Below are 16963 nucleotides of genomic sequence, written 5' to 3' on the forward strand. Positions count from 1 at the left end.
GTTGAGACCTCAAAGATGAAACGTCGACTTGATGTTACAAAGTTGAAAGTCACAAATTTGCAAATCAGCTGAAAATGTTGCACCACCCTCATCAACATACAAGCAGATGATGCCAGACATTTTAATCAGAGGTCAAACATAGATTTGAAGAAAATAACATGTATTGTTTATATATTCAATGATAATGGACACAATAAATAGAGAAGAACCATTTGAGCACATCATTGAGAGGAATGCATTGCGAAAACATGTAATGCATTGCCACAGTCACAGAGACCTGTACAAATCCAGATGTCATAGAGTAGGACTACTGATTTCAGCTTGACTGTTTATAATCTGTCTATAAATTCTAGAATGAGACATTACTTCAGCCTGGTCCCAGATCATTTTGTGCTGTTTTGCTAACTCCTATGGTCATTGTAACAAGTTGGCAAGACATCCCAAACAAATATTGGACCAGGCTACTATGGTCTGTGATGGGACCAGCCATCCAGAGTTGTGGTGATTAGTTAAGTTGTAGGTGCGCCATCCTGTCTGGTTCGATAAAGGAAGACTGGTGGTAGCGGTCCCGAGAGGCAAAGTCCAGGTTTTCCTCTGTCAGCTGCCTAGTTTCCATGCCGACTCCTGACAGAGAGGGTGTCACAATAATCTGGTCCCGAGGAAGCTCACCCCTGAAGGAAAGGACATTAGAATAATTAGAATAGAATGTGCAGGCTCCATGGTCTGGGGGTCTAGGTACATGTATGAGCTCACCCCTGAAGGAAAGTACATTAGAATAATTAGAATAGAATGTGCAGGCTCCATGGTCTGGGGGTCTAGGTACATGTATGACTCCCCAGAGACCGGAGTTCAATCCCGGTCTCCTCTTAAATCAGTCTCATGAGTTCCTGAACATTTCCCGAACTTGTTTACCAAGACGATGATTTCACTGCTTCTGTCTACTATATTTAATGATTATACTGTATATAGCAATTATCTACATATTTGGTATTAAAGGTAGACTCGTCGATATGACGTAGATACATAAAGTAAACAGCATAGTGGGTTAATTTTCAATACAACTAAGAGCGTTGAAGCGTGAGGCTCAAGTTGTTCGCTGTTTTGGTTCCGTAGCTACCATGTTGTGAAAAGCGTGAGGAGAACTTGTGCACATGCTCAGACACTATTTTGTGACTGTGAGAGCCAAGTCCTGCATCTCGCTCATCTCAATACCTGCGGTGCTGCTCTAGGCAACGTCCTTTAACTGTGTCTGCCTTAAAAGACGTCGCTGAACATCAAACTAGAAAGCTGAATACATGATGAATGATGTTCATTTTATGCACGTTTTTGTGATGCTGTATACCTTCCTAGGTTGCTCAGGGTTGTCCTAATCCATCTGAAAAAGCTGAAACGAGATGCCACTCCTGTAAATACACACACACAAAAACATTGTAATAAATATGATACATCAATTACTAGCTGATATTATAAACCATAAATTACTAGCTGATATTCAATTATAAACCATCAATTACTAGCTGATATTATAAACCATAAATTACTAGCTGATATTCAATTATAAACCATCAATTACTAGCTGATATTCAAAAACAAAACATCTAAGTTCAATGTATTAAATAAGCTAAATCTTGCCACTCCAGAATAAAAATATATTCCTCTGACATACAGTAGGAGATATTCGTGTGACCTGTAAAATATGAAAACCATTTAACTATGACATGTGTGGTGTGCATGTGTGATCTACGTTATATCTCTGTCACATTCTTGAGTTAGTGGAGCAAAGCAAGGTATTGTATGGAGGGGAGATTGTATATCACAGAGTTGCAGAATCCTCTAACTCAGTTATTCTAACTATCCTGCTGAACAGCTGTGTGGCTGAGAGACTGTAACTGAAGGCTTCAGCAGTGACTGACACATACTTTATTGTATTAGAAATGCACAGAGATGTGTGAATGTGACAGTTGTTGACATGGATGGATAGTCACCTATTGGAAGTCCAGGGCTTGCTTTTCCAATGTAGAGGAAGAGGACCAAGGCGACTGTTATATTGGCCAAGGCGTAGACCCACTGAATGACAAACATGATCAGGATGGAACATAATGCCTGCACAGGGGGAAAACAGAAGTAATCAAGAAGATACATTTAGATACAATAAGGCAGAAATGTTTTACTGCATGTTTTACTGGCTTACTTACACCAATCAGTGCAATCCAGTGGTTGCAGAATTTGGCATAGAAGGAATCAGGCATCAGTTGGATTTCTGATCCCTGGTAGTCTGGTTTACAGTCAGAACCTGCCATCATATGTACAGAAATGAATGAAGTATAAACAACAGGCATTATAACAGAAAGGTAGACACAATCCAGACATTCAATAACCTATTTCACTATTACATCACAGTGTACTGTATGAAGGGGTAAATGGTTGCAAATTAGGTAGAGAATGTCGTAAATTGCCGACCCACACACTCCTGCATGCCCACACACACAGGGAGTGATGAAGTTGACTGAATAAGAGCTGTGCAACATGTGCCCAATGGTACCACTAACAAATGTCAAAAGTGAACAAAAATTCTAAGTCAAAGTATTCCTCACCAGTGTTTTCTCTCTGTGATCCTGGAGGGTCAAGCTCTATGGGGTTACGACCGGGAAGGAGGGTCTTGTCCTGTATCACTTCCTCCGGGTCTGGGCTGGGCTCTCCAGGTCTTTCCTGGGGGAAGATACACTCTCCTAGACCTGGGGGAGCCGGATCAACCCCTGCATCTCCTTCTCCATCTCCCTCACTAGGGAAGGCATTGCTGTTAAGGTCTAGCCCAAAGCTGTCCATCAGAGTCTTCTTGGCAGGGGCCTTCACCCTCCTGATCCTGCCTCTCAGGCCTGGCATGGAAACCTTCTCTGTGGCCTTGTCCTTTTCTGTCTCCTGTTCACCACCATTGGGCAGGGGAAAGATCTGGTCCATATCCCTAGTAAACTCTAACAGAGTCCCCTTCCCTGGGCTCGAAACATCCCCCTCTGTACCATAACCCTGGTGGGTTGTGGGGGAAAAAGTATTGTTTTGTGATGTATTGTATTGACCTGAATATTCGTTTTTTTGTTTTTGCCTTTTCTTGCATCAATTTTGATTGACACTTGATTTACCCTTGATTGAACTTAAACGACTGAACTCAACATTTAACAGAATTTAGAAAAATGAACTTATGAACTTATGAAAACTTATGAAAAAAAAACCTGGTGGGTGGTGGTCATGAGGGGTTTGGATGTATGGCTTGTGAAGGATGAGGCTCCAGTCCCAGGCCTCTTGGCAGGACCAACCCTCTTCTCTCTGGGCTGGAGGTTATAGGTCATCGCCACGCTGAAGTAAGAGTAGTCAAAGTCAGCTTTGATTCAAGATGTCTAGGGTCTGGTTCCAGCATACATGCATGCCCAATGCACACGCACGCACACACACCTGAAGTAGGAGTAGTCAATGAAGCTGTAGGTGAGCATGAAGTTGATGGTGACGATGGGGGCTAGGACGTTGACCTGTCCGATGAAGATGAAAGCCATGGTCAGCAGGCTAGTCAAGACTATGGCCGCCACCGGAGTCTTATTAGGACCTTTCTGTTGGAGACAGACAGAGAGGACAAGGAAAGAGATAGAGGGGGAGATAGAGGAAGATATGCTATGCTCTGTTGAGAAGCTCTAATTTCAACAAAAGAGCCAAACCGGTTGTTTAAAAAAGTTGCTGTGGTCTCAGACTCAGCCTGCTCTGACTACAACTACAACCATGCTGCCTGAACCACCACTGGTACTCTCTCTCTCCCTTTCTGGCAGTGTTCCAGGTCAATCTGGGCCAGCCCAGTCCGTCTCCCTTCCCTCCCTTCCTGGGTTTGTTCTGAGGCTTTGATTCAGGGCAAGATGTCTAGGGCCTGGCTCCAGTGGACACGAACACACACAGTACAGGCCAGGCAGTACTGAGGGGCGTGGGGGCCGAGGAAAGGAAGGGGGATTAGTGTGCTGTGTTTCATAAGCCACGACCAACCGTTAGGCTACACTCAGGCAGCATCTCAAATGACACCCTATTCTCTATATAGTGCACTACTTTTAACCAGAACCTAAAGGGCTCTGGTCAAAAGTAGTGAACTATATAGGAAATGGGGTGACATTTGGGATGCTCAATCTGTTCTTTTTCTCTCTGTGAGGTTAGTTTACTCAACTGACCACTCTAAAATCAGGCCTTTTTCTCACCGTTTCCCATGAAACCCACCCATCGTACTGGTATCACCCCCTCACCCACTGGAGACTATATTGTGTTTGATGTTTCTGATTTAGCCAAGGGAGAAACATGTCAGTTCAAGTTATATGACAAACTGTTTATAGCAGCACAATGTGTTTTTTGGTTTAGGTTAGTCCTGTGGCACTGTTCACCTGAGAAATATTATCAGGATCTGTACAGTCAACAGTCTAAGAGTAGGAGTGCTGATCTAGCATCAGGTCCACCCAATCTATGGCACCTTATTCATTGTGATCAAAAATCCAAGATCAGCACTCCTACTCTGAGATGCTTAATACATAGAGCCCCTGATCCATTTATCTTCATTTTAGATTCATGGATCATCCATCCATCCTGCCAGGCAAACCCACCCCTTGTGCCAGGAAGGCGAGGGCTGGGATGACCCTCTCCTGGGCAATGACCTGGAGGATCCTGGGTGCCCCGTACAGACCGCCCATGCAGGAGGCCAGCGAGGAGATGTAGAGGCCCAGGAGAAACAAGAAACCCACCAAGGAGACCTGGGAAGTTGGAACAAAACAAACAGAGGAGGAAAAGAGGTCCCATGATGACTACACCCAGCTAACTTCTCCTCAACTTAGCCCTTATGAAAATAGGTTAGAAGCAGGGAAAAAACGAGGACATAATGTAGGCATTTTTGCAATTAGAACAATTTCCTATACACATTTGGTAGCACTTTACTAGTTAAAAGATGGCGCCAACAGATATGGCAGTTCTTCTTCTAGCTCCTAAGCAACTTTGTACAAGCATTTTGCTACATCTGCTAAATATGTATGTGACCAATACAATTTGATTTACCTGCAGGCTTTAAATAAAGTGTTACCATGAGTAAACATAGTTTTTAAATCACAAATAAATCTGTTTGCAAAGAACTTGGTGTACAAAACGTGTGTGCTGTATATTTTTTGCTGAGCTCCATAGTATTTCTGCTGTACCATATGCTGTAGATAACGTGTACACATATGCAACAGTTAGCCCATTCCTCTCAATCCCCCCTAGACCACCACCCACTAATCCAACCCCACACCCTCACCACAGACAGCTGAGCTGCACCCCCTGTACAGTGTATCAACTCTAAACCCCAAGCGCCCACACCCTCCCAGAACCTCCCCCTGCTAGCTGGTGTAGGGACAGCTGTGACTGGGGAGAGTGTGGAGGTGGGGGTGGGAGGGTATTGACCTCGGTAGTACAATGTTTCTCTCATTTCTGTAATCTCTGTCATTCTGTGTGTGAGTACGTGTGTGTGCGTTGGGAGGTGGGGGGTTCAGCAGCAGAGCTTTTCTCAAATTTCTGTAATTCTCAGCTGTAGAAATGGGGTTCAGAGAACATACTGTTGTCACTCTAGAAAGAGGCCCACTGGGACCACTGAGATTAAACAATTTCTCATCCTCATCTTCATCACTAGCCTGGTCTCAGGTCTGTGTGCTATCCAATGACAATAATTAGCATAGAAGTTAGCAAGACAGCATAAACAGATATGTGATCAGGCTACTTCATCACACATATAATAACAGATTCCCACTATGCCTATCACACAGTTAGGATATACGGGAACACACAGACAATTATTGTGTAGCCTATGTCTGTGTACATGTTCAAAATGTTGAAGAATGTGTAGGAAGTATGAACTACGTTGGATATGAATACTTCTGAACTTGATCATCAACAGGAAAGAGAGTTTGCTCTTCAAAAGGAAATAATCACTATGGTCACAATGAGGATGGACAGAGAGAGTTTACCTTTTCTGCTATTAAGAAGTCAAAGTGCAGTGCCTCTCTGGTGCAGATGGCTCCCAGCAGGAACACAAAGACCAGATACAGGAACCATCTGTAGTGGCCAACAATACCACCAGCAGTTTTTCATCAGTTAGATGGAAGATCACACATCGCACTATAAATAGGAAATTATGCCACAAGATCCTAAACGTTTCATGGCGTGTTGGGATTGGGGTGGGAATAAAGATCAAATTGTAGAATGTTTTATACATATGTTTTCAAATCCCCATCAAAAAAAAAGCAGAGGAAGTCTGGAACACCTCAATGTAATAAGTGTTGGTAGGAACAACAGACACGTACGAGGTACAGACGGCAGCCAGTGTTCCCACAGGGATGTTGTGTTCCGGTCTCTGCAGATCTGAGCTCATGTTGAAACCTGCCATCACACCTACGCACCAGGGACAGGACTATATAATTATAACTGTCATATTATAACTATTATAATCACATGTATACAAATTGTCACTGTGGAAGCTTTCTAGCCATGAAGGCAATGGCTAGAAAAGGGGCATTGTTAATGACCATTGAACAGCCAGACACCTTAGAGATTGTGAATTTAAAGCATTGCTCATAGTCAGGCCTTTGAACCACTAGAATGTGAGAGTCAATCAACAGTCGTTAGACCTAGAGCAGGGACTGTGCAATGACTGTGATATGTGATTTTGTATCTTATCTTAGTTGATTGCAGACACTCTTATCCAGACTTATACTAAGTCACTCTGGATAAGAGTGTCTGCTAAATGACCAAAATGTAAACACGTAAGCAGCTGTAAACATGGTTATAGTAGTTCACCTGTAGCAGCGGGGAAGAACACTCCAAACACAGTGAAGAATCCTTCTCCTGTCGTGTAGTCTGGTAGAGTGTTCTTACGTAGCAGCTCCTCAGAGTACCCTACGAAGCCATGCTCTGAAACAACAAAACATCCACCAAGGCCAAGGTTTAACAGAGATTCAGCATAAAGTTAAGTCTCTTATTTGTGTGGACATTCTGATCTTTACATTCATTAAGTTTTCATAATGCTCTTAGGCATTTTAACTCCTGCCCAATTCCCTGATTGAGTCCATAACTTCTGGTAGCATTTTACGGAAAACCTGCTGATTATTATTAAGGCTCATACATGCTCATAACAGGTTATACATCCTCACTGCAGGCTTTAAAGGGCAGGTTGCACAATATATTTCCACAATTCTAACTACATAGATTGATGATATTACAATTAAAATGGACCTTATACAAAAGTTTATTGAAAAACTATAATTATACACTTCCATTTTCGCAATTTACCAACAATACAGTTCGGTTTTGACGTCAAGAAGGGAACGGCCTGGTCGTGGCGGCAGTGCACTACAACCACTGTTTATCGGCATGCATGTTTGGCCTGAAATGCGAAAAGATGGGAAGAAAGTGGGGCCGCTTAGTGAGGATGCGGTGGGCAGACTGGGTCAGGGGAACCCCTGCCTGGTTCTTAAGTCACAGGCAGGGCTCACTTGGTCAAAAAAGATTACAATGGCCACCAATAGTGGAAGAGTCGATTCCCCATGAAGCTAAGGGAAACAAATGGTCATGTGGTCACAGTCAATGAAGTCTCCAAGTCCACGGACCTCACCGGTGTTACTACAGCACAACTGCAGGTGGCTTCGGTGATGGAAGTGAATCGGGTAAGTAGGTACTAAAGTGCCCAAAGAGTTGTCATGTTATGTCGCTAGCAGATGATTAAAACAACACTAAGATAGCCATGCAAAACAAAGTGGCCCACTCACACAGAACTAGCATGGTGTTTGGGAATGGAATAAGCTAAATACCAATTGGATTAAATGTAAAAGAAGATATTTATTAAAAAAGTTACAGTAGCAGTTAAAAGTTCAAATCAAATCAAATGTTATTTGTCACATACACATGGTTAGCAGATGTTAATGCGAGTGTAGCGAAATGCTTGTGCTTCTAGTTCCGACAATGCAGTAATAACCAACAAGTAATCTAACTAACAATTCCAAAACTACTACCTTATAGACACAAGTGTAAGGGGATAAAGAATATGTACATAAAGATATATGAATGAGTGATGGTACAGAGCGGCATAGGCAAGATACAGTAGATGGTATCGAGTACAGTATATACATATGAGATGAGTATGTAAACCAAGTGGCATAGTTAAAGTGGCTAGTGATACATGTATTACATAAAGATGCAGTAGATGATATAGAGTACAGTATATACATATGAGATGAATAATGTAGGGTATGTAAACATTATATTAGGTAGCATTGTTTAAAGTGGCTAGTGATATATTTTACATCATTTCCCATCAATTCCCATTATTAAAGTGGCTGGAGTTGAGTCAGTGTGTTGGCAGCAGCCACTCAATGTTAGTGGTGGCTGTTTAACAGTCTGATGGCCTTGAGATAGAAGCTGTTTTTCAGTCTCTCTGTCCCAGCTTTGATGCACCTGTACTGACCTCGCCTTCTGGATGATAGCGGGGTGAACAGGCAGTGGCTCGGGTGGTTGTTGTCCTTGATGATCTTTATGGCCTTCCTGTAACATCGGGTGGTGTAGGTGTCCTGGAGGGCAGGTAGTTTGCCCCCGGTGATGCGTTGTGCAGACCTCACTACCCTCTGGAGAGCCTTACGGTTGTGGGCGGAGCAGTTGCCGTACCAGGCGGTGATACAGCCCGACAGGATGCTCTCGATTGTGCATCTGTAGAAGTTTGTGAGTGCTTATGTTGACAAGCCGAATTTCTTCAGCCTCCTGAGGTTGAAGAGGCGCTGCTGCGCCTTCTTCACGAGGCTGTCTGTGTGGGTGGACCAATTCAGTTTGTCTGTGATGTGTACGCCGAGGAACTTAAAACTTACTACCCTCTCCACTACTGTTCCATCGATGTGGATAGGGGGGTGTTCCCTCTGCTGTTTCCTGAAGTCCACAATCATCTCCTTAGTTTTGTTGACGTTGAGTGTGAGGTTATTTTCCTGACACCACACTCCGAGGGCCCTCACCTCCTCCCTGTAGGCCGTCTCGTCGTTGTTGGTAATCAAGCCTACCACTGTTGTGTCGTCCGCAAACTTGATGATTGAGTTGGAGGCGTGCGTGGCCACGCAGTCGTGGGTGAACAGGGAGTACAGGAGAGGGCTCAGAACGCACCCTTGTGGGGCCCCAGTGTTGAGGATCAGCGGGGTGGAAATGTTGCCTACCCTCACCACCTGGGGGGCGGCCCGTCAGGAAGTCCAGTACCCAGTTGCACAGGGCGGGGTCGAGACCCAGGGTCTCGAGCTTGATGACGAGCTTGGAGGGCACTATGGTGTTAAATGCCGAGCTGTAGTCGATGAACAGCATTCTCACATAGGTATTCCTCTTGTCCAGATGGGTTATTTGGGCGGTAAGCAAATTGGAGTGGGTCTAGGGTGTCAGGTAGGGTGGAGGTGATATGGTCCTTGACTAGTCTCTCAAAGCACTTCATGATGACGGAAGTGAGTGCTACGGGGCGGTAGTCGTTTAGCTCAGTTACCTTAGCTTTCTTGGGAACAGGAACAATGGTGGCCCTCTTGAAGCATGTGGGAACAACAGACTGGGATAGGGATTGATTGAATATGTCCGTAAACACACCAGCCAGCTGGTCTGCGCATGCACTGAGGGCGCGGCTGGGGATGCCATCTGGGCCTGCAGCCTTGCGAGGGTTGACACAGGAGCAAGACATCCTGGTCCGTGACGGGGCTGGTTTTCTTTTTGTAATCCGTGATTGACTGTAGACCCTGCCACATACCTCTTGTGTCTGAGCCGTTGAATTGAGATTCTACTTTGTCTCTATACTGACGCTTAGCTTGTTTGATTGCCTTGCGGAGGGAATAGTTACACTGTTTGTATTCGGTCATGTTTCCGGTCACCTTGCCTTGATTAAAAGCAGTGGTTCGGGCTTTCAGTTTCACGGGAATGCTGCCATCAATCCACGGTTTCTGGTTTGGGAATGATTTAATCGTTGCTATGGGAACGACATCTTCAACGCACGTTCTAATGAACTCGCTCACCGAATCAGCGTATTCGTCAATGTTGTTGTCTGACGCAATACGAAACATATCCCAGTCCACGACACCTACTAATTTTTCTTTATTTTCACTATTTTCTACATTGTAGAATAATAGTGAAGATATCCAAACAATGAAATAACACATATGGAATCATGTAGTAAGCAAAAAAAGTGTTAAACAAATGTAATATTTTGAGATTCTTCAAAGTAGCCACCCTTTGCCCTGATGACAGCTTTGCACACTCTTGGCATTCTCTCAACAAGTTTCATGAGGAATGCTTTTCCAACATATGCTGAGCACTTGGTGTCTGCTTTTCCTTCACTCTGCAGTCCAACTCATCCCAAAATCTCAATTGGGTTGAGGTTGGGATGATTGTGGAGGACAGGTCATCTGATGCAGCACTCCATCACTCTCCTTCTTGGTCAAATATCCCTTACACAGCCTGGAGGTGTGTTTTGTGTCATTGTCCTGTTGAAAAACAAATGATAGTGGGACTAAGCGCAAACAAAATGGGATGGCGTATCGCTGCAGAATGCTGTGGTAGCCATGCTGGTTAATTGTGCCTTGAATTCTAAATAAATCACTGAGAGTGTCCTCCACCATGCTTCACGGTGGGAACCACACATGCGGAGATCATCCGTTCATCTACTCTGAGTCTCACAAAGACATGGCGGTTGGAACCAAAAATCTCAAATCCACCGGTCTAATGTCCTTTGCTCATGTTTCTTGGCACAAGCAAGTCTCTTTTTCTTATTGGTGTCCTTTAGTAGTGGTTTCTTTGCAGAAATTCGACCATGGGTTTTGCAACTGCACTTGAAGAAAGTTTCAAAGTTCTTCAAATTTTCTGGATTGACTGACCTTCATGTCTTAAAGTAATGATGGACTGTCATTTCTCTTTGCTCATCTGAGCTGTTCTTTCCGTAATATGGACTTGGTATTTTACCAAATAGGGCTATCTTCTGTATACCACCCCTACCTTGTCCCAACACAACTAATTGGCTCAAACACATTAAAAAGGAAAGAAATTCCACAAATTAACTTCTAACAAGGCACACCTGTTAATTGAAATGCATTCCAGGTGGCTACCTCATGAATCTGGTTGAGAGAATGTCAAGAGTGTTTTGCTGAACTGCCTGATCTTTATTGGCCAATATAACTTTCAGGATATCATGCTAGCCAATGTTTGTGTTAGCCATTATACTTGGATTTACTGCTACTAGTAGTAGCACTCAGGTTAACATGTGGCTAGCTATAGCTGCCGTCGGTCAACAACAGCGTTCTAGCCAGCATAGACGTTCAATGTCTACAATGATGGTAAAGGTTTATCTTGATTCTATGCAAGAGTACAAGAACTGCTGATGTGCTGAACTGTAAATAAGTAATGTGTTTCAAGGCTGCTAGTGGTTAGCTAGTAGTGGTAAGCCAGGAGTGTAAAAAGGGCTATGCTAAAAGCCTGTGAGCTGTATAAGTAAAAATATTTTCAGCTGATACAGAATAAAGAAATCACAGGATATGATCAGATGATAAGTTGGCTTTATTCAGAGTTCCGGTATGATGTGGGTCTTAACTGTCTTATGTGGACAGTGACTTCACTCCTGCTCACCTAGCGCTCCTCTTTACGTCGCATTTCCCAACACTTTTCTGACATGGGATATTATATTGGGATATTTAGTTGGAAGGATGAAAAACAAATTGACTGTTTAACAGCAACCTAATTCTGCAGTCTAAGAGAGAGTGTGAGAGAGTTCTAGAGAGAGTAATAGAGAGAGTGACCCTAGTCTTTTTTCCAGTGTTAGGTAAAACCAGGGCTGGACTCGGGAACCAGACTAACCCTAACCCCCCGGATCAAGACAGAAGTGTCTGCTCTGATCCTGACACACAACCTCAGACCATTACAAACTTGACCTTAACCCAGCCCCTTATGTAACTGTCCAGGAGAGGAACCATATTCACCCAGCCTAGATGCGTGCAATCAGGGGATCAGGACCTAGTTTACAGTAACACTGGCCAAGTTAAACAGAGGTAGCAGGCTAGCTGTAACAGCACTGTGGTTTTGATAGAGAGAAATAGACTGGGCGTGATCACTCACAGACAACCACCCTTACACAGGCGCCCGACAAACATTTGCACGAAAAGCACAGAGAAAATTGTTCAGCTATACAGTCGGATGGACATGACTGATTTGCTCACACCTCGTTATGAAATGTAACATGGGGCATGTGGAGTATGGATGGTTTAAATATCAGTGCACATAGCTGGTCATGATATGCAGGGAGGACAGCAAGCAGTACAGCTATATAAGCAACTGTGGAGTAAATGGTAAGCCTACACAAACAATAGCCTACAAGCAATTAAGAAAACAGGAAAATATAAAGAAATGTATTCAATGACCATGAATAAAAGCTTGCATGAATCAAGTTATTCCGCTGCAAGAAACTATTCCTGCAGTCTTTGTAATGGTTCATGTGGTTCCTCCCGAGGTTGAGGTACTTTAAGTCTGCATCCCAAATAGCACCAAATTCCATATATAGTGCACTGCCTTTGAACAGGGCGCATAGGGTCAAAAGTAGTGCACTATATAGGGAATTGGGTTCCATTTGGGACGGAGCCATGTTCTGGTGGGGTTTAAAGGTTTAATCCAGATGGTCAAATCTGAAAGACCCGCTGAAAGACCCGCTTTGAGGACAACACAGTGCCACTGCAACAAAAACATGCGGACTCTCCTTCACTGCAGCCGAGGTGAGTAAAACATTTAAACGTGTTAACCCTCGCAAGGCTGCAGGCCCGGACGACATCCCCAGCCGCGCCCTCAGAGCATGCGCAGACCAGCTGGCCGTTGTGTTTACGGACATATTCAATCAATCCCTATACCAGTCTGCTGTTCCCACATGCTTCAAGAGGGCCACCATTGTTCCTGTTCCCAAGAAAGCTAAGGTAACTGAGCTAAACGACTACCGCCCCGTAGCACTCACTTCCGACATCATGAAGTGCTTTGAGAGACTAGTCAAGGACCATATCACCTCCACCCTACCTGACACCCTAGACCCACTCCAATTTGCTTACCGCCCAAATAGGTCCACAGACGATGCAATCTCAACCACACTGCACACTGCCCTAACCCATCTGGACAAGAGGAATAGCTATGTGAGAATGCTGTTCATCTACTACAGCTCGGCATTCAACACCATAGTACCCTCCAAGCTCGTCATCAAGCTCGAGACCCTGGGTCTCGACCCCGCCCTGTGCAACTGGGTACTGGACTTCCTGACGGGCCACCCCCCAGGTGGTGAGTGTAGGCAACAACATCTCCTCCCCGCTGATCCTCAACACTGGGGCCCCACAAGGGTGCGTTCTGAGCCCTCTCCTGTACTCCCTGTTCACCCACGACTGCGTGGCCACGCACGCCTCCAACTCAATCATCAAGTTTGCGGACAACACAACAGTGGTAGGCTTGATTACCAACAACGACGAGACGGCCTACAGGGAGGAGGTGAGGGCACTCGGAGTGTGGTGTCAGGAAAATATCCTCACACTCAACGTCAACAAAACTAAGGAGATGATTGTGGACTTCAGGAAACAGCAGAGGGAACACCCCCCTATCCACATCGATGGAACAGTAGTGGAGAGGGTAGTAAGTTAAGTTCCTCGGCATACACATCACAGACAAACTGAATTGGTCCACTCACACAGACAGCATCGTGAAGAAGGCGCAGCAGTGCCTCTTCAACCTCAGGAGGCTGAAGAAATTTGGCCTGTCACCAAAAGCACTCACAAACTTCTACAGATGCACAATCGAGAGCATCCTGGCGGGCTGTATCACCGCCTGGTACGGCAACTGCTCCACCCACAACCGTAAGGCTCTCCAGAGGGTAGTGAGGTCTGCACAACGCATCACCGGGGGCAAACTACCTGCCCTCCAGGACACCTACACCACCCGATGTTACAGGAAGGCCATAGAGATCATCAAGGACAACAACCACCCGAGCCACTGCCTGTTCACCCCGCTATCATCCAGAAGACGAGGTCAGTACAGGTGCATCAAAGCTGGGACCGAGAGACTGAAAAACAGCTTCTATCTCAAGGCCATCAGACTGTTAAACAGCCACCACTAACATTGGGTGGCTGCTGCCAACACACTGACACTGACTCAACTCCAGCCACTTTAATAATGGGAATTGATGGGAAATGTAAAATATATCACTAGCCACTTTAAACAATGCTACCTAATATAATGTTTACATACCCTACATTATTCATCTCATATGTATACGTAGATACTGTACTCTATATCATCTACTGCATCCTTATGTAATACATGTATCACTAGCCACTTTAACTATGCCACTTTGTTTACATACTCATCTCATATGTATATACTGTACTCGATACCATCTACTGTATCTTGCCTATGCTGCTCTGTACCATCACTCATTCATATATCTTTATGTACATATTCTTTATCCCCTTACACTGTGTATAAGACAGTAGTTTTTTGGAATTGTTAGTTAGATTACTTGTTGGTTATTACTGCATTGTCAGAACTAGAAGCACAAGCATTTCGCTACACTCGCATTAACATCTGCTAACCATGTGTATGTGACAAATTAAATTTGATTTGATGTAAGAACATCAAGCATTTCCCTCATGGTTATCTTACGATGGGAAAGAATTTGTTTATCCACCCTTTTCAGAAGCCCTGCTGGTTCCAAGTCCAAGAGGAAAAAAAGAGAAAGAGAGAGAGAGGGGGGGGGGGGGGGGGGGGTGTAAGTTTAATTTATTCGCATAAAAGAAAGAGTGAAAGAAAAAATAGCACAGATTTTTTTTTTTACTGGTAAAAACTGTGCCGATGAGGTTGGAAACCTAAGAGGGCCTATATGAAAACCATCACAAAACCCAATATACAAATAAGTACCAAAAAAAAGTTATCAGTTAAACAGAGCATACTAATTATAAATATTCACCCCCTTGGCATTTTTTCTATTTTGTTTCCTTACAACATGGAATTAAAATGGATTTTGGGGGGGGGTTGTATCATTTGATTTACACAACATTACTACCACTTTGAAGATGCAACATATTTTTCTTGTGAAACAAACAAGTAATGAGACAAAAAAAACTGAAAACTTGAGCATGCATAACTATTCACCCCCCCCCCCCCCCCCCCCAGAAGTCCATACTTTGTAGAGACACCTTTTGGAGCTGCAAGTCTTTTGGGGTATGTCTCTATAAGCTAGGCATATCTAGCCACTGGGATTTTTGCCCATTCTTCAAGGCAAAACTGCTCCAGCTTCTTCAAGTTGGATGGGTTCTGCTGGTGTACAGTAATCTTTAAGTCATACCACAGATTCTCAATTGGATTGAGGTCTGGGCTTTGACTAGGCCATTCCAAGACATTTAAATGTTTCCCCTTAAACCACTCGGGTGTTGCTTTAGCAGTATGCTTAGGGTCATTGTCCTGCTGGAAGGTGAACCTCTGTGCCTCTGGAAGACTGAAACAGGTATCCCTCAAGAATTTCCCTGTATTTAGCGCCATCCATCATTCCTTCCATTCTGAGAAGTTTCTCAGTCCCTGCTGATAAAAACAATCCCCACAGCATGATGCTGCCACCACCATACTTCACTGTGGTGGGATGGTGTTCTCGGGGTGATGAGAGGTGTTGGGTTTGCACCAGACATAGCGTTTTCCTTGATGGCCAAAAAGCTACATTTTAGTCTCATCTGACCAGAGTACCATCATAGAGAGAGACAGTAAGAGAGAGAGCAAGAGAGAAAGAGTGAGAGAGACTATTTGCACACAATATTTTGGACATTTGTGGGTGTAATGTATACTGTTCATTTTTATTGTTTATTTAACTTTTGTTTATTATCTACTTCACTTGCTTTGGCAATGTTAACATGTATGTTTACCATGCCAAAAAAGCCCTTAACTTGAAAAACTGAATTGAGAGAAAGAGAGAGTAAGAAAGAGAGAAAGCGAGAGAGGCACCTCATGTTCTCTCATTCTAACACTGCAGCAACACCACAGAACGAGCCAACACCGACCTCGCTTTTGGCAACTATAATAACAAGGTCAGATTTTAAAACAAAACAATACCCGCCAAATTGCTGTACATTACATAACCAATTGAGAGCTCTCTCTATCCAAACAATGATAATGTAACTGTGGTACAACAGAACAGACAGGCCCAGACAGGTTGTCTCCCAAACAGCACTTTATTCCCGATACCCCATAGGGTTCTTGTCAAAAGTAGTGCACCATATAGGGAATAGGGTGCCATTTGGGACACACCCCCGGTGTCCACGAGCACAACCCTTATATAACATCATGGTGTTAACACACACCAACTTCACCCGACACAACTCATTCACCCACACTGACCAAATATAAAAATAAATAAAAATTAAGCATGCATGCGTGCTGACTGGAGAATGAGGTCCTATATCCACTATTCTATTTATTTAGTTGGATATGACCCACAACCAGGACACTATTCATTGGGAAGAGCCCCTGATTTTCTGATTGGAGGACCCTTCATAATATCACAGGAAGTGGTGACTTGGTGCTTGGTCTCAAGAGCAGCTCTCTCAAATTTGGGTTCCGGCCTTTTCTCTTTTTCATTGTGCAAAAATGTGGGTGAGCCCGGTTAACACCCTACCACGAAACACATTATGGAACTTCCTGTCTGTTCAATCTGGAAAAGAGTTCAAATGAAGATCAGGAGGGACAAGTGAAAGGGGGGAGAAGAGAGAGGAGAGAGAGAGAGAGAGAGAGAGAGAGAGAGAGAGAGAGAGAGAAAGGAGAGAGAGGAGAGAGAGAAGAGAGAGAGGGGCAGATGGTGTTTTGTGATGAAGTGACAACACCTTTGGTTACAGGAATTATACCCTTAAATTCCCCTGCTTAT

General features: G+C 44.0%; 1 protein-coding gene across 2 annotated transcripts in view; it reads right to left on the bottom strand.

Moving 5' to 3' along the window:
* Positions 1-107: 107 nt before the first annotated feature.
* Positions 108-16963, bottom strand: part of slc12a8 (solute carrier family 12 member 8) — a 35584-nt gene continuing 18728 nt past the window's right edge. For both annotated transcript variants that reach the window (XM_020499554.2, XM_020499546.2), the window contains 11 exons: positions 6838-6951; positions 6345-6432; positions 6009-6096; positions 4623-4769; positions 3448-3599; positions 3228-3351; positions 2595-3024; positions 2196-2293; positions 1986-2103; positions 1343-1403; positions 108-671 (listed from right to left, as the gene is read on the bottom strand). In XM_020499554.2, the coding sequence (XP_020355143.1) occupies positions 506-671; positions 1343-1403; positions 1986-2103; positions 2196-2293; positions 2595-3024; positions 3228-3351; positions 3448-3599; positions 4623-4769; positions 6009-6096; positions 6345-6432; positions 6838-6951 (1586 nt within the window). In that variant the 3' untranslated portion in view covers positions 108-505. The remainder of the gene's footprint in view (positions 672-1342; positions 1404-1985; positions 2104-2195; positions 2294-2594; positions 3025-3227; positions 3352-3447; positions 3600-4622; positions 4770-6008; positions 6097-6344; positions 6433-6837; positions 6952-16963) is intronic.

Source organism: Oncorhynchus kisutch, linkage group LG2, assembly GCF_002021735.2.
Source record: "Oncorhynchus kisutch isolate 150728-3 linkage group LG2, Okis_V2, whole genome shotgun sequence".
In the NCBI taxonomy this organism is placed as follows: Eukaryota; Metazoa; Chordata; class Actinopteri; order Salmoniformes; family Salmonidae; genus Oncorhynchus; species Oncorhynchus kisutch.